The 27,861-nt window shown below is 50.7% G+C and overlaps 1 protein-coding gene across 2 annotated transcripts; it reads right to left on the bottom strand.

Moving 5' to 3' along the window:
• LOC141112883 (vacuolar protein sorting-associated protein 4A) lies at window positions 1–27,861 on the bottom strand (the record flags this gene model as incomplete). 2 transcript variants are annotated; one of them, XM_073605987.1, is given in 7 exon segments in its annotated part: window positions 1–149; window positions 6,087–6,243; window positions 10,463–10,582; window positions 14,192–14,250; window positions 19,093–19,237; window positions 24,468–24,579; window positions 27,714–27,861. In XM_073605987.1, coding segments are annotated over 7 exon segments (763 nt in total), but the record flags the coding sequence as incomplete, so codon positions are not given.

A 27,861-nucleotide genomic window follows, 5' to 3' on the forward strand; every position in this document is an offset into this window, starting at 1 on the left:
CTTGCATCTGCACCAGGAACTCCGTCTTGATTCTGCGGGCAGCTTCACTTTCATTTTCATTCCGAGAGCCACAGAGGGAGTCCACCTCATCGATGAAAATGATGGAAGGCTTGTGTTGTCGTGCTAATTCAAACAGGTTCTTTACCAGCCTGTAATACACAGAGACAGGTTCTCTCTATCAGCCTGTAATACACAGAGACGGGTTCTCTTTACCAGCCTGTAATACACAGAGACAGGTTCTCTTTACCAGCCTGTAATACACAGAGACGGGTTCTCTTTACCAGCCTGTAATACACAGAGACGGGTTCTCTTTACCAGCCTGTAATACACAGAGACGGGTTCTCTTTACCAGCCTGTAATACACAGAGACGGGTTCTCTTTACCAGCCTGTAATACACAGAGACGGGTTCTCTTTACCAGCCTGTAATACACAGAGACAGGTTCTCTCTATCAGCCTGTAATACACAGAGACAGGTTCTCTTTACCAGCCTGTAATACACAGAGACGGGTTCTCTTTACCAGCCTGTAATACACAGAGACGGGTTCTCTTTACCAGCCTGTAATACACAGAGACAGGTTCTCTCTATCAGCCTGTAATACACAGAGACGGGTTCTCTTTACCAGCCTGTAATACACAGAGACAGGTTCTCTTTACCAGCCTGTAATACACAGAGACGGGTTCTCTTTACCAGCCTGTAATACACAGAGACGGGTTCTCTTTACCAGCCTGTAATACACAGAGACAGGTTCTCTTTACCAGCCTGTAATACACAGAGACAGGTTCTCTTTACCAGCCTGTAATACACAGAGACGGGTTCTCTTTACCAGCCTGTAATACACAGACAGGTTCTCTCTATCAGCCTGTAATACACAGAGACGGGTTCTCTTTACCAGCCTGTAATACACAGAGACGGGTTCTCTTTACCAGCCTGTAATACACAGAGACGGGTTCTCTTTACCAGCCTGTAATACACAGAGACGGGTTCTCTTTACCAGCCTGTAATACACAGAGACAGGTTCTCTTTACCAGCCTGTAATACACAGAGACAGGTTCTCTCTATCAGCCTGTAATACACAGAGACAGGTTCTCTCTATCAGCCTGTAATACACAGAGACGGGTTCTCTCTATCAGCCTGTAATACACAGAGACGGGTTCTCTCTATCAGCCTGTAATACACAGAGACAGGTTCTCTCTATCAGCCTGTAATACACAGAGACGGGTTCTCTTTACCAGCCTGTAATACACAGAGACAGGTTCTCTTTACCAGCCTGTAATACACAGAGACGGGTTCTCTTTACCAGCCTGTAATACACAGAGACGGGTTCTCTCTATCAGCCTGTAATACACAGAGACAGGTTCTCTTTACCAGCCTGTAATACACAGAGACGGGTTCTCTCTATCAGCCTGTAATACACAGAGACAGGTTCTCTTTACCAGCCTGTAATACACAGAGACGGGTTCTCTCTATCAGCCTGTAATACACAGAGACGGGTTCTCTTTACCAGCCTGTAATACACAGAGACAGGTTCTCTTTACCAGCCTGTAATACACAGAGATGGGTTCTCTCTATCAGCCTGTAATACACAGAGACAGGTTCTCTCTATCAGCCTGTAATACACAGAGACAGGTTCTCTCTATCAGCCTGTAATACACAGAGACAGGTTCTCTCTATCAGCCTGTAATACACAGAGACGGGTTCTCTCTATCAGCCTGTAATACACAGAGACAGGTTCTCTCTATCAGCCTGTAATACACAGAGACAGGTTCTCTTTACCAGCCTGTAATACACAGAGACGGGTTCTCTCTATCAGCCTGTAATACACAGAGACAGGTTCTCTCTATCAGCCTGTAATACACAGAGACAGGTTCTCTTTACCAGCCTGTAATACACAGAGACGGGTTCTCTCTATCAGCCTGTAATACACCGAGACAGGTTCTCTTTACCAGCCTGTAATACACAGAGACGGGTTCTCTCTATCAGCCTGTAATACACAGAGACAGGTTCTCTTTACCAGCCTGTAATACACAGAGACGGGTTCTCTCTATCAGCCTGTAATACACAGAGACGGGTTCTCTTTACCAGCCTGTAATACACAGAGACAGGTTCTCTCTATCAGCCTGTAATACACAGAGACAGGTTCTCTTTACCAGCCTGTAATACACAGAGACGGGTTCTCTTTACCAGCCTGTAATACACAGAGACAGGTTCTCTCTATCAGCCTGTAATACACAGAGACAGGTTCTCTCTATCAGCCTGTAATACACAGAGACAGGTTCTCTCTATCAGCCTGTAATACACAGAGACAGGTTCTCTCTATCAGCCTGTAATACACAGAGACAGGTTCTCTCTATCAGCCTGTAATACACAGAGACAGGTTCTCTCTATCAGCCTGTAATACACAGAGACAGGTTCTCTTTACCAGCCTGTAATACACAGAGAAAGGTTCTCTTTACCAGCCTGTAATACACAGAGACAGGTTCTCTTTACCAGCCTGTAATACACAGAGACAGGTTCTCTTTACCAGCCTGTAATACACAGAGACGGGTTCTCTTTACCAGCCTGTAATACACAGAGACAGGTTCTCTTTACCAGCCTGTAATACACAGAGACGGGTTCTCTCTATCAGCCTGTAATACACAGAGACGGGTTCTCTCTATCAGCCTGTAATACACAGAGACAGGTTCTCTCTATCAGCCTGTAATACACAGAGACAGGTTCTCTTTACCAGCCTGTAATACACAGAGACGGGTTCTCTCTATCAGCCTGTAATACACAGAGACAGGTTCTCTTTACCAGCCTGTAATACACAGAGACGGGTTCTCTTTACCAGCCTGTAATACACAGAGACAGGTTCTCTTTACCAGCCTGTAATACACAGAGACGGGTTCTCTTTACCAGCCTGTAATACACAGAGACGGGTTCTCTTTACCAGCCTGTAATACACAGAGACAGGTTCTCTTTACCAGCCTGTAATACACAGAGACGGGTTCTCTTTACCAGCCTGTAATACACAGAGACGGGTTCTCTTTACCAGCCTGTAATACACAGAGACGGGTTCTCTTTACCAGCCTGTAATACACAGAGACGGGTTCTCTCTATCAGCCTGTAATACACAGAGACGGGTTCTCTCTATCAGCCTGTAATACACAGAGACGGGTTCTCTCTATCAGCCTGTAATACACAGAGACGGGTTCTCTTTACCAGCCTGTAATACACAGAGACGGGTTCTCTTTACCAGCCTGTAATACACAGAGACGGGTTCTCTCTATCAGCCTGTAATACACAGAGACGGGTTCTCTTTACCAGCCTGTAATACACAGAGACGGGTTCTCTTTACCAGCCTGTAATACACAGAGACGGGTTCTCTTTACCAGCCTGTAATACACAGAGACGGGTTCTCTTTACCAGCCTGTAATACACAGAGACGGGTTCTCTTTACCAGCCTGTAATACACAGAGACAGGTTCTCTTTACCAGCCTGTAATACACAGAGACAGGTTCTCTTTACCAGCCTGTAATACACAGAGACGGGTTCTCTCTATCAGCCTGTAATACACAGAGACGGGTTCTCTCTATCAGCCTGTAATACACAGAGACGGGTTCTCTTTACCAGCCTGTAATACACAGAGACGGGTTCTCTCTATCAGCCTGTAATACACAGAGACGGGTTCTCTTTACCAGCCTGTAATACACAGAGACGGGTTCTCTTTACCAGCCTGTAATACACAGAGACGGGTTCTCTTTACCAGCCTGTAATACACAGAGACGGGTTCTCTCTATCAGCCTGTAATACACAGAGACGGGTTCTCTTTACCAGCCTGTAATACACAGAGACGGGTTCTCTTTACCAGCCTGTAATACACAGAGACGGGTTCTCTTTACCAGCCTGTAATACACAGAGACGGGTTCTCTTTACCAGCCTGTAATACACAGAGACGGGTTCTCTTTACCAGCCTGTAATACACAGAGACGGGTTCTCTCTATCAGCCTGTAATACACAGAGACGGGTTCTCTCTATCAGCCTGTAATACACAGAGACGGGTTCTCTTTACCAGCCTGTAATACACAGAGACGGGTTCTCTTTACCAGCCTGTAATACACAGAGACGGGTTCTCTCTATCAGCCTGTAATACACAGAGACGGGTTCTCTTTACCAGCCTGTAATACACAGAGACGGGTTCTCTTTACCAGCCTGTAATACACAGAGACGGGTTCTCTTTACCAGCCTGTAATACACAGAGACGGGTTCTCTTTACCAGCCTGTAATACACAGAGACGGGTTCTCTTTACCAGCCTGTAATACACAGAGACGGGTTCTCTTTACCAGCCTGTAATACACAGAGACGGGTTCTCTCTATCAGCCTGTAATACACAGAGACGGGTTCTCTCTATCAGCCTGTAATACACAGAGACGGGTTCTCTTTACCAGCCTGTAATACACAGAGACGGGTTCTCTCTATCAGCCTGTAATACACAGAGACGGGTTCTCTCTATCAGCCTGTAATACACAGAGACGGGTTCTCTTTACCAGCCTGTAATACACAGAGACGGGTTCTCTTTACCAGCCTGTAATACACAGAGACGGGTTCTCTCTATCAGCCTGTAATACACAGAGACGGGTTCTCTTTACCAGCCTGTAATACACAGAGACAGGTTCTCTTTACCAGCCTGTAATACACAGAGACGGGTTCTCTTTACCAGCCTGTAATACACAGAGACAGATTTTTCTAACACTTCTCACATACATGTAAAAATCTACTTAGAACCCCCAAACATTATATACATTTTTTAAAGCAGAGGCCCTAAAGAATAAAGTGGTGGGTGTTGACATTTTTTTATGTTACACGGTATTTGTTCAGTTTTTTTTTCAAACACAATAAAAAAAATACACTTGGATGAATTTTAATGCACAAAAACGCAATATAATTCCCAATTGTTTGGTAAAATATAAAAGATGATGTTACGTCACACTTTAAAATGGTGTAAGGCCTGTGGAACGGCGACAACCTACATACATTATATTATCTATAAGTGACAGATTAATAGCAGCAATACACTGCCTATACACTGCACGTGTCTCCCAGGGGCACGCTGGATTATTTGTATCCTGAATATGCAGAGATGGGATTGTATTGAGCCTTCAGCATTGCTGATACTAAATCCAGGATCTAAGTGGTGCATGCGGTGTTGGCCCTCCTCCCTCTAATGGCTGCTCCCATAATTAGGAATATTGTTTACATGCCCCTGCTGAGATATTTAGCTATATCTAATATACTTTCTTACTGCTGATTGAACTTTTTCATGCTAGCGTGACTTGCATGACTTTGCATTCGAGAGAGATCGAGAGAGATCGAGAGAGATCGAGAGAGAGAGATCAAGAAAGAGAGATCGAGAGAGATCGAGAGAGAGAGAGAGAGAGAGAGAGAGAGAGAGAGAGAGAGAGAGAGAGAGAGAGAGAGAGATTCCCTTCTCTGTCTCATCTGTGAACCTTGGCCGTGTCCTGAGGAAGCCTGACGGTTAAACGCGTAGACATACAAGGGCTCACTGCACAATCATCATAGATGCTATATGTTACAATTGTCATTGTTTTTTAGATATTGTATTTTTCAATAAAGTTATATTTTTTATACTGCTATATCTTCTCCACTGTTCCTTAGCCTGAAAAGTCCGCCTCCCTGGTAATACTCAGGACTACCTTATTTTGTATCCTTGATGATTTATGGGCGTGGCTTATTTTTGGTGCACTTTCCTCGTTTTTTGTGCCGTCTTTCCACATCTTCTAGACTTATTTTTGGCTCCTCTGTTGTAAAAAGTCTGTTTGCAGAAAAGTGAGCGAGTCAGAGCATGGACCCCCCCATCCCCTCCCCCACCTCTATTTATCACATACACACATTTCTGACCTAAAGGAGATGATGTGCAGATTGTACAATCTAATGGTATAGTGTATGGCCAGATTTAGGCCGCCCCCCTCTTGCACGTTGGTCAGAGTTGTAGGTAGGTGACGAGAACCCAGAAATCTTTAAAAGATTATAATCAGAGTGGGTGGTGATGGGTTTTGGGTGGAGTTGTCCTTTAACCCACTTACTTCTCACTTTCTCCCAACCACTTGGACATCAGATCCGAGGACGACACGGAGAAGAAGGTGGAGTTATTGGCTTCGGTTGCTACAGCTTTGGCCAGGTAAGATTTTCCTGTTCCTGGGGGTCCGAACAGCAAGATACCGCGCCAGGGGGTTCGCTTTCCTGGGGAGAAGAATGGGGGGAGGGTCACATGATGACAATTCATGGCGGAAGTGGCTGATTTAAAGTGAACCTGTCACCCACACTAAAGATACACGTGTCCCCCAAGAGCAGACCCCACAAGGTGCTACTAACATTCTTGTCTAAGACAGTTTCCTGGGTGCCCCATGTGGAGATAATTTACATTTCCTATTCAGACTTCACTTCTTGAACTTCTTACAAGGTGAAGACATATTACACCTTCATGGACAACAATAGATGTGACATTAAAGTAGAACTAGAGGCAAAACTTTTTTTTCATTTTGAATGGAGTAAGGAGGGGGGGGGGGGGGTGATATAACCCCTGTTAGATTTTTGTTTTGCCATATGTGTCCCATTGGGGAGATTTCCCTTCATTTCCTGTCCCACAGCCAAACAGGAAGTGACAGGAAATCCCTGGAAATTTAGGGAATTCCTTGATAACCCCCAGCTTGCCTCCAGTTATACTTTACGCACCTTCTGGTGAATGATAAGTTTTATCAAGTTGTGAAGATTTGTTTATTCACAATGACAAAAAGGTAAGAAAGTGGGAGGAGTCACATGGGCTGGATTATGGGTATAAAGTGCCCATCCTTTATATAGGGACATCCTGGTCATATAGGATAAAATATGTTGCCAGTACAGAGACATGCAAACCCTTTATTCTGGTACGATCACAGAGAAAGGCAACATTTCCGGACCATGCAGGGTCCCTTCAAAAGAAAAAGTGCAGCGCTGTCCCTTTAAGACCTTACATAACCCAATATGTGTCCTAATGACTCTTATATCTAATCAAACATTATAATCAATAAAGTCTTATATTGCTGCTCCTCTATCTTCAGTCCCCCACAAGATTACCTATATATTGTCCTGTATACCAGTGCAGACCATCACTTCTGGGGTGAGGGGAGAGGACGGCACTACCAGTGGGAGGGGAGGGGACGGCACTACCAGTGGGAGGGGAGGGGACGGCACTACCAGTGGGAGGGGAGGGGACGGCACTACCAGTGGGAGGGGAGGGGACGGCACTACCAGTGGGAGGGGAGGGGACGGCACTACCAGTGGGAGGGGAGGGGACGGCACTACCAGTGGGAGGGGAGGGGACGGCACTACCAGTGGGAGGGGAGGGGACGGCACTACCAGTGGGAGGGGAGGGGACGGCACTACCAGTGGGAGGGGAGGGGACGGCACTACCAGTGGGAGGGGAGGGGACGGCACTACCAGTGGGAGGGGAGGGGACGGCACTACCAGTGGGAGGGGAGGGGACGGCACTACCAGTGGGAGGGGAGGGGACGGCACTACCAGTGGGAGGGGAGGGGACGGCACTACCAGTGGGAGGGGAGGGGACGGCACTACCAGTGGGAGGGGAGGGGACGGCACTACCAGTGGGAGGGGAGGGGACGGCACTACCAGTGGGAGGGGAGTGGACGGCACTACCAGTGGGAGGGGGGTGGGCGGCACTATCAGTGGGAGGGGGGTGGACCACACTGTGGACGGCACTACCAGTGGGAGGAGAGTGGACGGCACTGTGGGCGGCACTATCAGTGGGAGGGGGGTGGACCGCACTGTGGGTGGCACTATCAGTGGGAGGAGAGTGGACGGCACTGTGGGCGGCACTATCAGTGGGAGGGGGGTGGACCGCACTACCAGTGGGAGGGGGGTGGACCGCACTGTGGGCGGCACTACCAGTGGGAGGGGGGTGGACCGCACTGTGGGCGGCACTACCAGTGGGAGGAGAGTGGCACTGTGGGCGGCACTATCAGTGGGAGGAGAGTGGCACTGTGAGCGGCACTACCAGTGGGAGGAGAGTGGCACTGTGGGCGGCACTACCAGTGGGAGGGGAGGGGCACTGTGGGTGGCACTACCAGTGGGAGGGGAGGGGCACTGTGGTGGCACTACCAGTGGGAGGGGAGGGGCACTGTGGGTGGCACTACCAGTGGGAGTTAAGTGGGCGGCACTACCAGTGGGAGGAGAGTGGCACTGTGGGCGGCACTGTGGGCGGCACTATCAGTGGGAGGAGAGTGGCACTGTGGGCGGCACTACCAGTGGGAGGGGAGGGGCACTGTGGCGGCACTACCAGTGGGAGGGGAGTGGCACTGTGGGCGGCACTACCAGTGGGAGGGGAGGGGCACTGTGGCGGCACTACCAGTGGGAGGGGAGGGGCACTGTGGCGGCACTACCAGTGGGAGGGGAGGGGCACTGTGGCGGCACTACCAGTGGGAGGGGAGTGGCACTGTTGGCGGCACTACCAGTGGGAGGAGAGTGGCAATGTGGGCGGCACTACCAGTGGGAGTGGAGTGGACCGCATTGTGGGCGGCACTACCAGTGGGAGGGGAGTGGCACTGTGGGCGGCACTACCAGTGGGAGGAGAGTGGCACTGTGGGCGGCACTACCAGTGGGAGGAGAGTGGCACTGTGGGCGGCACTACCAGTGGGAGGAGAGTGGCACTGTGGGCGGCACTACCAGTGGGAGGAGAGTGGCACTGTGGGCGGCACTACCAGTGGGAGGAGAGTGGCACTGTGGGCGGCACTACCAGTGGGAGGAGAGTGGCACTGTGGGCGGCACTACCAGTGGGAGGAGAGTGGCACTGTGGGCGGCACTACCAGTGGGAGGAGAGTGGCACTGTGGGCGGCACTACCAGTGGGAGGAGAGTGGCACTGTGGGCGGCACTACCAGTGGGAGGAGAGTGGCACTGTGGGCGGCACTACCAGTGGGAGGGGAGTGGCACTGTGGGCGGCACTACCAGTGGGAGGGGAGTGGCACTGTGGGCGGCACTACCAGTGGGAGGAGAGTGGCACTGTGGGCGGCACTACCAGTGGGAGGAGAGTGGCACTGTGGGCGGCACTACCAGTGGGAGGGGCACTGTGGGTGGCACTACCAGTGGGAGGGGAGGGGCACTGTGGCGGCACTACCAGTGGGAGGGGAGGGGCACTGTGGGCGGCACTACCAGTGGGAGGGGAGGGGCACTGTGGGCGGCACTACCAGTGGGAGGGGAGGGGCACTGTGGGCGGCACTACCGGTGGGAGGAGAGTGGCACTGTGGGCGGCACTATCAGTGGGAGGGGAGGGGCACTGTGGCGGCACTACCAGTGGGAGGGGAGTGGCACTGTTGGCGGCACTACCAGTGGGAGGAGAGTGGCAATGTGGGCGGCACTACCAGTGGGAGTGGAGTGGACCGCATTGTGGGCGGTACTACCAGTGGGAGGGGCGGCACTGTGGGTGGCACTACCAGTGGGAGGAGAGTGGCACTGTGGGCGGCACTACCAGTGGGAGGAGAGTGGCACTGTGGGCGGCACTACCAGTGGGAGGAGAGTGGCACTGTGGGCGGCACTACCAGTGGGAGGAGAGTGGCACTGTGGGCGGCACTACCAGTGGGAGGGGAGTGGCACTGTGGGCGGCACTACCAGTGGGAGGGGAGTGGCACTGTGGGCGGCACTACCAGTGGGAGGAGAGTGGCACTGTGGGCGGCACTACCAGTGGGAGGAGAGTGGCACTGTGGGTGGCACTACCAGTGGGAGGAGAGTGGCACTGTGGGCGGCACTACCAGTGGGAGGGGAGTGGCACTGTGGGCGGCACTATCAGTGGGAGAGAGTGGATGGCACTACCATTGAAGCGCCTTCACTTTGCACTGGCGTAGTCGCAGCAAGACACGTTCCCAGGAGTGATAGTCTGCACTGGTATAGAGGGCAATATATAGGTAATCTTATGGTGGTCATTGATTAGAATGTTTCTGACTGGATAGAGAGTCATTAGGACACATATTGGGCAATGTAAAGTGTTAAAGGGACAGTGCTGCACTTTTTCCCTATACTGTGACTGTGATCTAATTTAGGACCATAGTGTGGTGTGCAGCGGATTGATTGACAGGTATATAAAGTTGGACGATCAGTGCGGAGTGTTTAATATCGAACCCTTCCTCAGTCATCACATGCCGGGGAGGGGGAGGGGGCCTGCATGGTCCAGGAACATTGCTATCCATGTGATCATAGAAGAATGAAGACCTCGGTCCTATATGTCATGAAGGTTGTACACTGTGACCAGTCAGGAGTGGTGACCGCACCCTTCTAATCCCATGGCTGGTTCCAGTATAGCGTGAGGAATATACCATAGGAGCATCTTTATAGGGAAATCAGAATGTTATGGAAGGTTCTCTGCCAATTACAGAGACGTGTTCAGGAATCGGGGTATTATGGGAAAACACCGACCTGTGAATAGATGAGGGAATTTAATAGGCAATATCACAGCTTCTTTCAAAGCTTCCTTCGCCCCTTCCAATCCAGCCACATCGTTCCACCGGACATTTGGCTTCTCCATGACGATGGCACCTATAGCAGGACAAGGAAGGAGACCATGAGAAATGGAAGGTCCAAGTCACATGATCAGAACAGGAAACACAGATCTGCTCATCACACCTCTGGCTACACGTTGTATGAATAGAAGTATGAGACTGTCTGTCCTATTATTACCACCGGATGTCATTCTTTACTGTCCCAGATTTCTCCATCCGACCCCCTGATCTATGAACCTTCTATGAGGAGGTGAGTTGCCATCTAGATAAAGGAAGGCCCGTAGACGTGGTGTATCTGGATTTTGCAAAAGCATTTGACACAGTTCCCCATAAACGTTTACTGTACAAAATAAGGTGCGTTGGCATGGACCATAGGGTGAGTACATGGATTGAAAACTGGCTACAAGGGCGAGTTCAGAGGGTGGTGATAAATGGGGAGTACTCAGAATGGTCAGGGGTGGGTAGTGGGGTCCCCCAGGGTTCTGTGCTGGGACCAATCCTGTTTAATTTGTTCATAAACGATCTGGAGGATGGGATAAACAGTTCAATCTCTGTATTTGTGGACGATATAACCCCTGGCAAAAATGATGGAATCACCAGTCCCTGAGGATGTTCCTTCAGTTGTTTATTGTTGTAGAAAAAAATCAGATCACAGACATGGCCAAAAACTAAAGGCATTTCAAATGGCAACTTTCTGGCTTTAAGAAACACTAAAAGAAATCAAGAAAAATAATTGTGGTGGCCAGTAACAGTTAGATTTATAGAACAAGCACAGGGAATAAATTATGGAATCACTCAATTCTGAGGAAAAAATAATGGAATCATGAAAAACAAACAAACAAAATAAATAAATAAGACTCCGACACATCACTAGTACTTTGTTGCACCACCTCTGGATTTTATAACTGTTTGCAGTCTCTGAGGCATTGACTTCATGAGTGATAAACTCTTCATCAATCTGGCTCCAGCCTTCTCTGATTACAAATCATCTTTGCAGGTTGGAGCCTTGTCATCGACCATTCTCTTTAACTTCCACCACAGATTTTCATTTGGATTGAGATCTGGACTGTTTGCAGGCCATGACATTGACCTTACGTGTCTTTCTTCAAGGAATTTTTTCACAGTTTTTGCTCTATGGCAAGATGCATTATGATCTTGATAAATGATTTCATTATCCCCAAACATCCTTTCAATAGATGGGATAAGAAAAGTGTCCAAAATGTCAATGTAAACCTGTGCATTTATTGAAGATTTAATGACAGCCATCTCCCCAGTGCCTTTACCTGACATGCAGCCCCAGATCATAACTGACTGTGGAAATTTGCATGTTTTCTTCAGACAGTCGTCTGTATAAATCTCATTGGAACGGCACCAAACAAAAGTTCCAGAATCATCACCTTCCCAATGCAGATTGGAGATTCATCACTGAATATGACTTTCATCCAATCATCCACAGTCCACGATTGCCTTTCCTTAGCCCATTGGAACCTTGTTTTTTTGTGTTTAGGTGTTAGGGATGGCTTTCTTTTAGCTTTTCTCTATGTAGATCCCATTTCCTTTAGGCGGTTTCTTACAGTTCGGTCACAGATGTTGACTCCTGTTTCCTCCCATTTGTTCCTCATTTGTTTTGTTGTACATTTTCTGTTTTCAAGGCATATTGCTTTAAGTTTTCTGTCTTGACGCTTTGATGTCTTCCTTGGTCTACCAGTATTCTTGCCTTTAACCACCTTCCCATGTTGTTTGTATTTGGTCCATGTTTTAGACACAGCCGACTGAACAAACAACATCTTGTGCAACACTGCGTGATGATTGACCCTCTTTACCTACATACTAACAAGCAGATTTCATCTGATGCAGGTGTTAGTGTTTGTAATGAAAATTTACAGGGTGATTCCATCATTTTTTCCTCAGAATTGATTCCATAATTTATTCCCTGTGCTTGTTCTATAAATCTAACTGTTACCGGCCACCACAATTATTTTTCTTGATTTCTTTTAGTGTTTCTTAAAGCCAGAAAGTTGCCATTTGAAATGCCTTTAGTTTTTGGCCATGTCTGTGATCTGCTTTTTTTCTACAACAATAAACAACTGAAGGAACATCCTCAGGGACTGGTGATTCCATCATTTTTGTCAGGGGTTGTACTAAGCTAAGCAGGGCAATAACTTCTCCGCAGGATGTGGAAACCTTGCAAGAAGATCTGAACAAATGAATGGGGGAGGGGCAACTACATGGCAAATGAGGTTCAATGTAGAAAAATGTAAAATAATGTATTTGGGTGGCAAAAATATGATTCTCCCGTTCTACAAGACTCTGGTCCGGCCGCACCTGGAGTATGCTGTCCAGTTCTGGGCACCAGTCCTCAGGAAGGATGTACTGGAAATGGAGCGACTACAAAGAAGGGCAACAAAGCTAATAAAAGGTCTGGAGGACATTAGTTACGAGGAAAGGTTGTGAGCTCTGAACTTATTCTCTCTGGAGAAGAGACGCTTGAGAGGGGATATGATTTCAATGTATAAATACCGGACTGGTGACCCCACAATATATAAATACCGGACTGGTGACCCCACAATATATACAAATACCGGACTGGTGACCCCACAATATATACAAATACCGGACTGGTGACCCCACAATATATAAATACCGGACTGGTGACCCCACAATATATAAATACCGGACTGGTGACCCCACAATATATAAATACCGGACTGGTGACCCCACAATATATAAATACCGGACTGGTGACCCCACAATATATAAATACCGGACTGGTGACCCCACAATATATAAATACCGGACTGGTGACCCCACAATATATAAATACCGGACTGGTGACCCCACAATATATAAATACCGGACTGGTGACCCCACAATATAACAAATACCGGACTGGTGACCCCACAATAGGGAGAAAACTTTTTTACAGAAGGGAGTTTAACAAGACTCGTGGCCACTCATTAAAATTAGAAGAAAAGAGGTTTAACCTTAAACTACGTAGAGGGTTCTTTACTGTAAGAGCGGCAAGGATGTGGAATTCCCTTCCACAGGCGGTGGTCTCAGCGGGGAGCATTGATCGTGTCAAGAAACAGATAATCACCTGAATGACCACAACATACAGGGATATACAATGTAATACTGACACATAATCACACACATAGGTTGGACTTGATGGACTTGTGTCTTTTTTCAACCTCACCTACTATGTAACTATGTGTAACCACCACCCCCCCGATGTGCAACCGCACCCAACCACAGCCCAAACCTCACCCAACTACAGCCCAAACCTCACCCAATCTCATCCAACCACAGCCCAAACCTCACCCAACCACACCCAACCACAGCCAACCTCATTCAACCTCACCCAACTACAACCCAAACCTCATCCAACCACAACCCAAACCTCATCCAACCAAACCCCCAACCACACCCAACCTCATTTAACCGCAGCCAACTACAGCCCAAACCTCACCCAACCACAGCCAACCTCGACCAAACACAGCCAACCACAGCCCAAACCTCAGCCAACCTCATCCAACCGCAGCCCCAACCTCATCCAACCGCAGCCCCAACCTCATCCAACCGCAGGCCAATCACAGCCCAACCCTCCTGTCTTCATACATTTCCTCATCTAGGTACTTCCACTTACCCATCAGCTGCTCCTGAAGCTTCTTCTTCTCTGGATTTTCACCTTCACTGTCGCTATCACTGCTATAAGACACAGAAAATACCAATCACTGCATTTAGATGTTCAGGTGAAGATGAAATATCATTTTACAGCAAAACACAAAGTGAAGTCAACCCCAGGAACAAGTTTCCCTGATCCCACCACATCACAGCGGACTGAACATCCAGCGACACACTCTGCAATACAATAACCCACCCGCCTGTTCACAATCTCCCTTAGAATGTACCCTGTGCTGCGCATGCACAGTCCAGTGTACATTATCCTCATGCCTCTGTGCCAGAAAAAATGGACTCCTGTACAACACTCCGGCTCGGCCAATCAAGCCGGCCGAAGAGTCTGAACCCAGACGATGACTCCCAAAAAGATGTTGGGAGTGAGACGTGAGCTTAGTTCTGCTTTAAACTGAAATCTGGCAGCTAATGGCCCCCCCAACACTGCACACTACCAGCGCTCTCTGTATTGATTTCTGGCTGAGCAAGCAACAGGGAGACATACTGTAGGTAGGTATACGGTGTAGGTAGGTACTGTATACTGTGCGGGTCACATCAATATCCAGTGTGAACTGGTGACATCAAAAACTCTGCTGGGAAAGATCTTCTTAAAGTGAACTAATTCAAGGCGAAGCTTCACTTGACGTCTCCACTGCTGCCGATTCTCATTTCACCATGTGGCTCCCTCCCTTGCCTCCTATAAGGTAGCACCAGAGTGACCAATCATGAGCTCAGACTAATGTCACATGAGGGATGACTTAGGGATAGTTTATACTTCAAAACAAGGCTTCGGACCGGCTTTGTTAAAGCTCTCTGAACGCTAAAGCTCCTGTCACTAAATACAATGAGTGGCTTATGCCGCGTACACACGAGCGGACTTTCCGGTAGACTTGGTCCTGCGGACCGGACTCCGTCGGACAATTTGATTGTGTGTGGGCTCCAGCGGACTTTTTTCCCCAAAAGTTTGACGGACCTAGAAATGAAACATGTTTGAAATCTTTTTGGCGGACTCGAGCCCGGTGGAAAAGTCCGCTCGTCTGTATGCCGGTCCGACGGACAAAAATCCACGCTAGGGCAGCTATTGGCTACTGGCTATCAACTTCCTTATTTTAGTCCGTTGTACCTCATCACGTACCAATCCGTCAGACTTTGGTTGATCGTGTGTAGGCAAGTCCGTTCATTCGAAAAGTCCGCAGAACAAAGTCTGCCGTAAAGTCCGGTCGTGTGTACGCGGCATTACAGTCCTGTCTACACCTTGCTTTTGCTTGGTGCTTCAGTGGGGCTTCCAGCGAGCTTTGCCATAGACTTCTATAGAGGCTTTGAAGTCGCTTTGAAGCACCACTAAAGCTACATGGGGGATCATTTTTAGAAGCGAAGCCAAAGCAAAGCAAGGTGTAAACAGGACTGTAAGCCAACCATTTTATTATTTAGTGACGACGTTCAGAGAGCTTTATAACAAAGCCGGTCCGAAGCCTTGTTTTGAAGCAACGTGTAAACTATCCATTCATGTGTGTTGAAGCCGAAGCGATTGTAAATGAGCCCAAAGTGCCCTTAGCCCAGTATATGCCCCAACACAAACATTAAACCAGGGAATGAGAGGACGGGCAACCTTCTACTCTTCCTATGAAGGGCAAACTACAGGTTTGCTTTTATATTGGTGAGGTGATGTCTGACACTTACCTGAAATCAGCCGCCATAGGCAGGTGACGCTTTGCACAGTCCTAGCAATGACTCCATAGCACTCACCTATATCAGTAGACGGACTTTAACCCTTTCCCTTTTTCTGATTGCATTTAAAGTGGATCCAAACTCTAAGTGGTACCCCCCCATCCCCCCCAGGCCATAAACACTTACCTGACTACTTTCTTAATCTGGTGCTGTCCAGTCTGCCGCCCCACTCTACCCATAGGCTCCTGCTGCTGTCAGCCAAACTCCTGGGAGGAGGGAGCAGACATTTTACGTGCTGTGTGTGTCTATGGATGCACACAGCCCTGATTGGGAGTGCGCCTGCATGGGTGCTCCCTCAGAAGCAGCATGCTTGTTCAGGGGGCACCTGGAGGAAAGGAAGAGCAGACAGCGCCAGCATGGGACTCCAGAAGAGGAGGTAAGTCACTGCTCTGTGCAATATCATTTCACAGAACAATTTATTCTAATTATCAAACATTTGACTTGAATATTGTTTAAAATATAAATCTGAGTGACATCTTCACTAAAGACTGGAATTGAGGAAGTGATGTCTGGTCCCCCCCCCAATCTGTACATGGATAGGAATACCCCCCCCAAATCGGTACAGAGAGAGGAACCCCCCCCCCAACCTGTACAGAGATAGGACCACCTCCCCCCTTCTCATTCTATGTACAGAGATAAGACCACCTCACCCCTTCTCATTCTATGTACAGAGATAGGACCACCTCCCCCCTTCTCATTCTATGTACAGAGATAGGACCACCTCACCCCTTCTCATTCTATGTACAGAGATAGGACCACCTCGCCCCTTCTCATTCTATGTACAGAGATAGGACCACCTCACCCCTTCTCATTCTATGTACAGAGATAAGACCACCTCGCCCCTTCTCATTCTATGTACAGAGATAAGACCACCTCGCCCCTTCTCATTCTATGTACAGAGATAAGACCACCTCGCCCCTTCTCATTCTATGTACAGAGATAGGACCACCTCACCCCTTCTCATTCTATGTACAGAGATAGGACCACCTCCCCCCTTCTCATTCTATGTACAGAGATAGGACCACCTCACCCCTTCTCATTCTATGTACAGAGATAGGACCACCTCACCCCTTCTCATTCTATGTACAGAGATAGGACCACCTCACCCCTTCTCATTCTATGTACAGAGATAGGACCACCTCACCCCTTCTCATTCTATGTACAGAGATAGGACCACCTCACCCCTTCTCATTCTATGTACAGAGATAGGACCACCTCACCCCTTCTCATTCTATGTACAGAGATAGGACCACCTCACCCCTTCTCATTCTATGTACAGAGATAGGACCACCTCACCCCTTCTCATTCTATGTACAGAGATAGGACCACCTCCCCCCTTCTCATTCTATGTACAGAGATAGGACCACCTCCCCCCTTCTCATTCTATGTACAGAGATAGGACCACCTCACCCCTTCTCATTCTATGTACAGAGATAGGACCACCTCACCCCTTCTCATTCTATGTACAGAGATAGGACCCCCTCACCCCTTCTCATTCTATGTACAGAGATAGGACCACCTCACCCCTTCTCATTCTATGTACAGAGATAGGACCACCTCACCCCTTCTCATTCTATGTACAGAGATAGGACCACCTCACCCCTTCTCATTCTATGTACAGAGATAGGACCACCTCACCCCTTCTCATTCTATGTACAGAGATAGGACCACCTCCCCCCTTCTCATTCTATGTACAGAGATAGGACCACCTCCCCCCTTCTCATTCTATGTACAGAGATAGGACCACCTCACCCCTTCTCATTCTATGTACAGAGATAGGACCACCTCACCCCTTCTCATTCTATGTACAGAGATAGGACCACCTCACCCCTTCTCATTCTATGTACAGAGATAGGACCACCTCACCCCTTCTCATTCTATGTACAGAGATAGGACCACCTCACCCCTTCTCATTCTATGTACAGAGATAGGACCACCTCACCCCTTCTCATTCTATGTACAGAGATAGGACCACCTCACCCCTTCTCATTCTATGTACAGAGATAGGACCACCTCCCCCCTTCTCATTCTATGTACAGAGATAGGACCACCTCCCCCCTTCTCATTCTATGTACAGAGATAGGACCACCTCCCCCCTTCTCATTCTATGTACAGAGATAGGACCCCCTCGCCCCTTCTCATTCTATGTACAGAGATAGGAACCCCTTCTCATTCTATGTACAGAGATAGGACCCCCTCCCCCCTTCTCATTCTATGTACAGAGATAGGACCACCTCACCCCTTCTCATTCTATGTACAGAGATAGGACCACCTCCCCCCTTCTCATTCTATGTACAGAGATAGGACCACCTCACCCCTTCTCATTCTATGTACAGAGATAGGACCACCTCACCCCTTCTCATTCTATGTACAGAGATAGGACCACCTCCCCCCTTCTCATTCTATGTACAGAGATAGGAACCCCTTCTCATTCTATGTACAGAGATAGGACCCCCTCCCCCCTTCTCATTCTATGTACAGAGATAGGACCCCCTCCCCCCTTCTCATTCTATGTACAGAGATAGGACCCCCTCCCCCCTTCTCATTCTATGTACAGAGATAGGACCCCCTCACCCCTTCTCATTCTATGTACAGAGATAGGACCACCTCACCCCTTCTCATTCTATGTACAGAGATAGGACCACCTCCCCCCTTCTCATTCTATGTACAGAGATAGGACCACCTCACCCCTTCTCATTCTATGTACAGAGATAGGACCACCTCACCCCTTCTCATTCTATGTACAGAGATAGGACCCCCTCACCCCTTCTCATTCTATGTACAGAGATAGGACCACCTCACCCCTTCTCATTCTATGTACAGAGATAGGACCACCTCCCCCCTTCTCATTCTATGTACAGAGATAGGACCACCTCACCCCTTCTCATTCTATGTACAGAGATAGGACCACCTCACCCCTTCTCATTCTATGTACAGAGATAGGACCACCTCCCCCCTTCTCATTCTATGTACAGAGATAGGACCCCCTCCCCCCTTCTCATTCTATGTACAGAGATAGGACCCCCTCCCCCCTTCTCATTCTATGTACAGAGATAGGACCCCCTCCCCCCTTCTCATTCTATGTACAGAGATAGGACCACCTCACCCCTTCTCATTCTATGTACAGAGATAGGACCACCTCACCCCTTCTCATTCTGGGACTCCTTGACAGGTTTCTTGCCCTGTTTGTCCTTTGTTTTCAGGTAATCCTTCAGCTTTTCGGCTCGGTCCAGATACTGCATGCACTTGGCTCGGATACTTTCCTTTGCCTTGTCACTGTGAGCTTCATCTATTGGCAGAGCAGAAACACATTATTACAAACAGGCAATCTTCCCAATTCCATTTACTACCCATCTATGCAATTCCTTCTCACCCCCCCTTGTACCTAATGTGCCCCTACAATGCTTCCTCAGTCCGAGGTCCTAGATGCCCGGTGCCTATGAAACACTTGTCAGCCCCATTGGTGCTCTACATATCCCGACAGTTCTTCACCTAGAGGCCTATATACACACATATATAGCTGGTAGTGGGGGTGTAATGGTGCGGGGGATGGGATATCACCGGTTCAGGCTGGTGGTGGGGGTGTAATGGTGTGGGGGGATGGGATATCACCGGTTCAGGCTGGTGGTGGGGGTGTAATGGTGTGGGGGATGGGATATCACCGGTTCAGGCTGGTAGTGGGGGTGTAATGGTGTGGGGGATGGGGTATCACCGGTTCAGGCTGGTGGTGGAGGTGTAATGGTGCGGGGGATGGGATATCACCGGTTCAGGCTGGTGGTGGGGGGTGTAATGGTGTGGGGGATGGGATATCACCGGTTCAGGCTGGTGGTGGGGGTGTAATGGTGCGGGGGATGGGATATCACCGGTTCAGGCTGGTGGTGGGGGTGTAATGGTGTGGGGGATGGGATATCACCGGTTCAGGCTGGTGGTGGGGGTGTAATGGTGTGGGGGATGGGGTATCACCGGTTCAGGCTGGTGGTGGGGGTGTAATGGTGTGGGGGATGGGATATCACCGGTTCAGGCTGGTAGTGGGGGTGTAATGGTGCGGGGGATGGGATATCACCGGTTCAGGCTGGTGGTGGAGGTGTAATGGTGTGGGGGATGGGATATCACCGGTTCAGGCTGGTAGTGGGGGTGTAATGGTGCGGGGGATGGGATATCACCGGTTCAGGCTGGTGGTGGAGGTGTAATGGTGCGGGGGATGGGATATCACCGGTTCAGGCTGGTGGTGGGGGTGTAATGGTGTGGGGGATGGGATATTACCGGTTCAGGCTGTTGGTGGGGGGTGTAATGGTGTGGGGGATGGGGTATCACCGGTTCAGGCTGGTGGTGGGGGTGTAATGGTGTGGGGGATGGGATATCACCGGTTCAGGCTGGTGGTGGAGGTGTAATGGTGTGGGGGATGGGATATCACCGGTTCAGGCTGGTGGTGGAGGTGTAATGGTGTGGGGGATGGAGTGTCCCCCATCTTCTGATGGCTCCTTCCAGCAGGATTTTGCACCATGTCACAAAGCTCCAATCATCTCACCACTGGACAATGAGGTCTCTGTCCTCCAATGGTCTCCACACTCACCACATCTCATCCAACAGAGCACCTTTGGGATGTGGTGGAACGGGAGATTGGATCATGGATCTGCAGCCACTGTGTGATGTTATTATGTCACTATGGAGCAAAATCTCTGAGGAACGTTTCCAACACCTTGTTGTATCTCCGCCACCAGGAATGGAGGCCAAAGGGGGTCCAACCCGCTACTAGCAAGGAGGACCCAATAAAGTGGGCGGTGAGTTTGTACCTGACTCTCTTCACCAGGAATTCTGCACTATTCCTACCGTAGGCCGGCGCTCCCTCCTCCTCCTCCACTATTCCGTGCAGTCCCTGCGCCCCCCTATACTGGCACCATGTACAGCCGTGCGCCCCCCCCCTATACTGGCACCATGTACAGCGTGTGCCCCCCTATACTGGCACCATGTACAGCCGTGCGCCCCCCTATACTGGCACCATGTACAGCCGTGCGCCCCCCCCCCTATACTGGCACCATGTACAGCCGTGCGCCCCCCCCCCCTATACTGGCACCATGTACAGCCGTGCGCCCCCCCCCTATACTGGCACCATGTACAGCCGTGCGCCCCCCTATACTGGCACCATGTACAGCCGTGCGCCCCCCCCCTATACTGGCACCATGTACAGCCGTGCGCCCCCCTATACTGGCACCATGTACAGCCGTGCGCCCCCCCCCCCTATACTGGCACCATGTACAGCCGTGCGCCCCCCTATACTGGCACCATGTACAGCCGTGCGCCCCTGCGCCCCCCCCCTATACTGGCACCATGTACAGCCGTGCGCCCCCCTATACTGGCACCATGTACAGCCGTGCGCCCCCCCCTATACTGGCACCATGTACAGCCGTGCGCCCCCCCTATACTGGCACCATGTACAGCCGTGCGCCCCCCCCCTATACTGGCACCATGTACAGCCGTGCGCCCCCCCTATACTGGCACCATGTACAGCGTGCACCCCCCCCCTATACTGGCACCATGTACAGCTGTGCGCCCCCCCTATACTGGCACCATGTACAGCCGTGCGCCCCCCCCCCTATACTGGCACCATGTACAGCCGTGCGCCCCCCCTATACTGGCACCATGTACAGCCGTGCGCCCCCCCCCCTATACTGGCACCATGTACAGCCGTGCGCCCCCCCCCTATACTGGCACCATGTACAGCCGTGCGCCCCCCTATACTGGCACCATGTACAGCCGTGCGCCCCCCCCCCTATACTGGCACCATGTACAGCCGTGCGCCCCCCCTATACTGGCACCATGTACAGCCGTGGCGCCCCCCCCCTATACTGGCACCATGTACAGCCGTGCGCCCCCCCCCTATACTGGCACCATGTACAGCCGTGCGCCCCCCTATACTGGCACCATGTACAGCCGTGCGCCCCCCCCTATACTGGCACCATGTACAGCCGTGCGCCCCCCCTATACTGGCACCATGTACAGCCGTGCGCCCCCCCTATACTGGCACCATGTACAGCCGTGCGCCCCCCTATACTGGCACCATGTACAGCCGTGCGCCCCCCCCTATACTGGCACCATGTACAGCCGTGCGCCCCCCCCTATACTGGCACCATGTACAGCCGTGCGCCCCCCTATACTGGCACCATGTACAGCCGTGCGCCCCCCCCCTATACTGGCACCATGTACAGCCGTGCGCCCCCCCTATACTGGCACCATGTACAGCGTGCACCCCCCCCTATACTGGCACCATGTACAGCCGTGCGCCCCCCTATACTGGCACCATGTACAGCCGTGCGCCCCCCCCTATACTGGCACCATGTACAGCCGTGCGCCCCCCTATACTGGCACCATGTACAGCGTGCACCCCCCCCTATACTGGCACCATGTACAGCCGTGCGCCCCCCCTATACTGGCACCATGTACAGCCGTGCGCCCCCCTATACTGGCACCATGTACAGCGTGCACCCCCCCTATACTGGCACCATGTACAGCCGTGCGCCCCCCCCCCCCTATACTGGCACCATGTACAGCCGTGCGCCCCCCCTATACTGGCACCATGTACAGCCGTGCGCCCCCCTATACTGGCACCATGTACAGCCGTGCGCCCCCCCCCCCCTATACTGGCACCATGTACAGCCGTGCGCCCCCCCCCTATACTGGCACTATGTACAGCCGTGCGCCCCCCCCCCTATACTGGCACCATGTACAGCCGTGCGCCCCCCCCCCTATATTGGCACCATGTACAGCCGTGCGCCCCCCCCTATACTGGCACTATGTACAGCCGTGCGCCCCCCCCCCTATACTGGCACTATGTACAGCCGTGCGCCCCCCCCCCTATACTGGCACCATGTACAGCCGTGCGCCCCCCCCCATACTGGCACCATGTACAGCCGTGCGCCCCCCCCCCCTATACTGGCACCATGTACAGCCGTGCGCCCCCCCCCCCCTATACTGGCACCATGTACAGCCGTGCGCCCCCTATACTGGCACCATGTACAGCCGTGCGCCCCCCTATACTGGCACCATGTACAGCCGTGCGCCCCCCCCTATACTGGCACCATGTACAGCCGTGCGCCCCCCCCCCCTATACTGGCACCATGTACAGCCGTGCGCCCCCCCCCCCCTATACTGGCACCATGTACAGCCGTGCGCCCCCCCTATACTGGCACCATGTACAGCCGTGTGCCCCCCCTATACTGGCACCATGTACAGCGTGTGCCCCCCCTATACTGGCACCATGTACAGCGTGTGCCCCCCTATACTGGCACCATGTACAGCGTGTGCCCCCCTATACTGGCACCATGTACAGCCGTGCGCCCCCTATACTGGCACCATGTACAGCGTGCGCCCCCCCCCCCCCTATACTGGCACCAAGTACAGCCGTGCGCCCCCCTATACTGGCACCATGTACAGCCGTGCGCCCCCCCCCCTATACTGGCACCATGTACAGCCGTGCGCCCCCTATACTGGCACCATGTACAGTGTGTGCCCCCCTATACTGGCACCATGTACAGCGTGTGCCCCCCTATACTGGCACCATGTACAGCGTGTGCCCCCCCTATACTGGCACCATGTGCAGCGTGTGCCCCCCTATACTGGCACCATGTACAGCGTGTGCCCCCCTATACTGGCACCATGTACAGCGTGCGCCCCCCCCCTATACTGGCACCAAGTACAGCGTGTGCCCCCCTATACTGGCACCATGTACAGCCGTGCGCCCCCCCCTATACTGGCACCATGTACAGCCGTGCGCCCCCTATACTGGCACCATGTACAGCGTGTGCCCCCCCTATACTGGCACCATGTACAGCGTGCGCCCCCCTATACTGGCACCATGTACAGCGTGTGCCCCCCTATACTGGCACCATGTACAGCGTGTGCCCCCCTATACTGGCACCATGTACAGCGTGTGCCCCCCTATACTGGCACCATGTACAGCCGTGCGCCCCCTATACTGGCACCATGTACAGCGTGTGCCCCCCTATACTGGCACCATGTACAGCGTGTGCCCCCCTATACTGGCACCATGTACAGCGTGTGCCCCCCTATACTGGCACCATGTACAGCCGTGCGCCCCCCCTATACTGGCACCATGTACAGCGTGCGCCCCCCTATACTGGCACCATGTACAGCCGTGCGCCCCCTATACTGGCACCATGTACAGCCGTGCACCCCCCCCTATACTGGCACCATGTACAGCGTGCGCCCCCCCCTATACTGGCACCATGTACAGCCGTGCGCCCTCTATACTGGCACCATGTACAGCGTGCGCCCCCCTATACTGGCACCATGTACAGCGTGCGCCCCCCCCTATACTGGCACCATGTACAGCCGTGCGCCCCCTATACTGGCACCATGTACAGCGTGCGCCCCCCCCTATACTGGCACCATGTACAGCGTGCACCCCCCCCTATACTGGCACCATGTACAGCGTGCACCCCCCCCTATACTGGCACCATGTACAGCGTGCAGGTGACATTTTTCACCCAGTAAGGACTTACACTTGATGGCGTGTAGGAAATACTCCACAGCATGCTGGTATAACCTCAGAGCCTCCTCATAGTTCTTATTCTTGTCCTCCTCTGTGGCTTTGGTCACCAGATCAATGGCTTTCTACAAGACACAAAGAAATGAGCACACGAGGTTCACGCCATTCCATATTTACCCCAAATTGGATGTTTTGGGAAGAAATATATGATTTGTTTCCATTGTCCCCTCTTATAATAGAATACTGGAGACACAATGGGGGAGATTCACTACAACTGGAGAGTGCAAAATCAGGCGCAGCTCTGCATAGCAACCGATCAGCTTCTACCTTCTGCAATAAAACCTGGAAGCTGATTGGCTGCCATGCAGAGCGGCACCAGATTTTGCACTCTCCAGTTGTAGTGAATTTCCCCCAATATGTATTAGCTGCCTATATATTATATATATATATTTCCAGCGGCTACACCTCATATCGCCTGAGCGCAAGATACGAGACGATGTAAACAGCATCCCAGAGACCGAAAACATGACATATTCCAACATGTATTCCTAATTCCCAGAGAGCGCCACGCCCACCTCCGTATCCAGCCAGAAAAGGACCCACGGATGAATGACATCATTTAGAGGGAGGCGGAGCTCTACCCGAGGCGGGCAAATCGGCAGATTCATCTACATGCCGGTGTTCTACTGAAAACTCCAACTCACCAAAATCTCCAACCACGTCACTTTTGGTGACTCTCCGGCTGCATTAATTAGTAATAATAATTTCGAAGAGTTTGCTATTTTCACAGAACACCGGGTAAGGAGGAAAAAAGTTGTCGCCGCCTTGGGGGCGGCCATGTTGTTGGTTAGTAGCGGGCGGACTAACAATGTCCACTCATGATATCATGTAGCGTAGCCCATACACTGCCGGTGTTCTGTGAAAACAGCCAAGTTCTCGGAAACTCCAATTATTGCTACTGGAGAACCACCGGAAGTGACGTGGTTGGAGTTTTCGGCAGAACACCGGCTCCCTCCAAGATCACCTTTCCTACGCTGATGCTTCGGCTCCCGGAGACAAGGACAATGCATATGGAATACATGAACTTCCACAGGGTGATGGCGCTCTTCCTGCTCATGTGACAGGACTCCATACCTGAGCAGCCAAACACCAGCTCCGCTTGTGTGTAGAAAGGAAGCACGCCACCCCCCCCCATACCTGGAAGTACTGGGAAGGAGAGAATGTCCAGCTGGGGGGGTCCTCATTAAAATCCAGGAAGGAAGGAAGGAACTAAGGATTGCAAGAAGGAAGGGAAGAAGGAAAGGAGGGAAGGGAAGAAGAAAGGGAAGAAGGAATAGAAGAGAAGAAGGAAGGGAAGGAAGGGAGGGAAGGAAGGGAAGGAAGGGAAGGAAGGGAAGGAAGGAAGGGAAGGAAGAAAGAAGAAAGAAGGTAGGGACAGAAGGGACTAAGGAAGGAAGGGAAGAAGGAAGTGACCTGTGCGTCAAATCGAGCAGCCAGAAGACCCCTAATACATGTAATTAAAGCCTTTTCTAAAAATGGAATTGGGGTGGTGGGTGGGAATCTACCGCTATCCACCAATCTACCTCTATATCCATCAATTCACCACTATATCCACCAATATATATCCACCAATCCACCAATCTACCTCTATATCCATCAATTCACCACTATATCCATCAATTCACCACTATATCCATCAATTCACCGCTATATATCCACCAATCTACCGCTATATATCCACCAATCTACCGCTATATATCCACCAATCTACCGCTATATATCCACCAATCCACCGCTATATATCCACCAATATATATCCACCAATCCACCAATCCACCGCTATATATCCACCAATCCACCGCTATATATCCACCAATCCACCGCTATATATCCACCAATCCACCGCTATATATCCACCAATCCACCGCTATATATCCACCAATCCACCGCTATATATCCACCAATCCACCGCTATATATCCACCAATATATATCCACCAATCCACCAATCCACCGCTATATATCCACCAATCCACCGCTATATATCCACCAATCCACTGCTATATATCCACCAATCCACCGCTATATATCCACCAATCCACCGCTATATATCCACCAATCCACCGCTATATATCCACCAATCCACCGCTATATATCCACCAATCTACCGCTATATATCCACCAATCCACCGCTATATATCCACCAATATATATCCACCAATCCACCGCTATATATCCACCAATCCACCGCTATATATCCACCAATCCACCGCTATATATCCACCAATCCACCGCTATATATCCACCAATATATATCCACCAATCCACCGCTATATATCCACCAATCCACCACTATATATCCACCAATCCACCGCTATATATCCACCAATCCACCGCTATATATCCACCAATCCACCGCTATATATCCACCAATATATATCCACCAATCCACCGCTATATATCCACCAATCCACCGCTATATATCCACCAATCCACCGCTATATATCCACCAATCCACCGCTATATATCCACCAATCCACCGCTATATATCCACCAATATATATCCACCAATCCACCGCTATATATCCACCAATCTACCGCTATATATCCACCAATCCACCGCTATATATCCACCAATCCACCGCTATATATCCACCAATCCACCGCTATATATCCACCAATCCACCGCTATATATCCACCAATCCACCGCTATATATCCACCAATCCACCGCTATATATCCACCAATATATATCCACCAATCCACCGCTATATATCCACCAATCCACCGCTATATATCCACCAATCCACCGCTATATATCCACCAATCCACCGCTATATATCCACCAATCTACCGCTATATCCACCAATCTACCGCTATATATCCACCAATCTACCGCTATATATCCACCAATCTACCGCTATATATCCACCAATCTACCGCTATATCCACCAATCTACCGCTATATATCCACCAATCCACCGCTATATATCCACCAATCCACCGCTATATATCCACCAATCCACCGCTCTCCTGATCTCGGGTGCGATGCTCTGCAGGCTCCGGGGTAATAAATGGATTATTTTCTCCTTTATATTCGGAGTTTCTCTCATATCTCAGGTTGTCAGTAAAAGATAAAAGTCTTGGGGGGGGGAGGGGTTTGGCAGCCCAGATCTCCCCCTCCCCCATATCCTGAGATCGGGGTATATACTATACATATCACCCCCCTCCCCTCTGTACGGTGTCACCCTCCCCCACACCTGCAGGGTTGATGTTGTCATCTCATCTCTCGGTCCCGATGTCTCCTGAAAAGGCTTCCTCCAGCCCCGGGCCTGTCACTTTACCGGAACCGGAAGTGACGATTGAGCTCAACCATGCAGGTGTCAGCTGACCGCACCGGTTACCATG

This window comes from Aquarana catesbeiana, linkage group LG11, assembly GCF_042186555.1.
Source record: "Aquarana catesbeiana isolate 2022-GZ linkage group LG11, ASM4218655v1, whole genome shotgun sequence".
NCBI classification, from domain to species: Eukaryota; Metazoa; Chordata; class Amphibia; order Anura; family Ranidae; genus Aquarana; species Aquarana catesbeiana.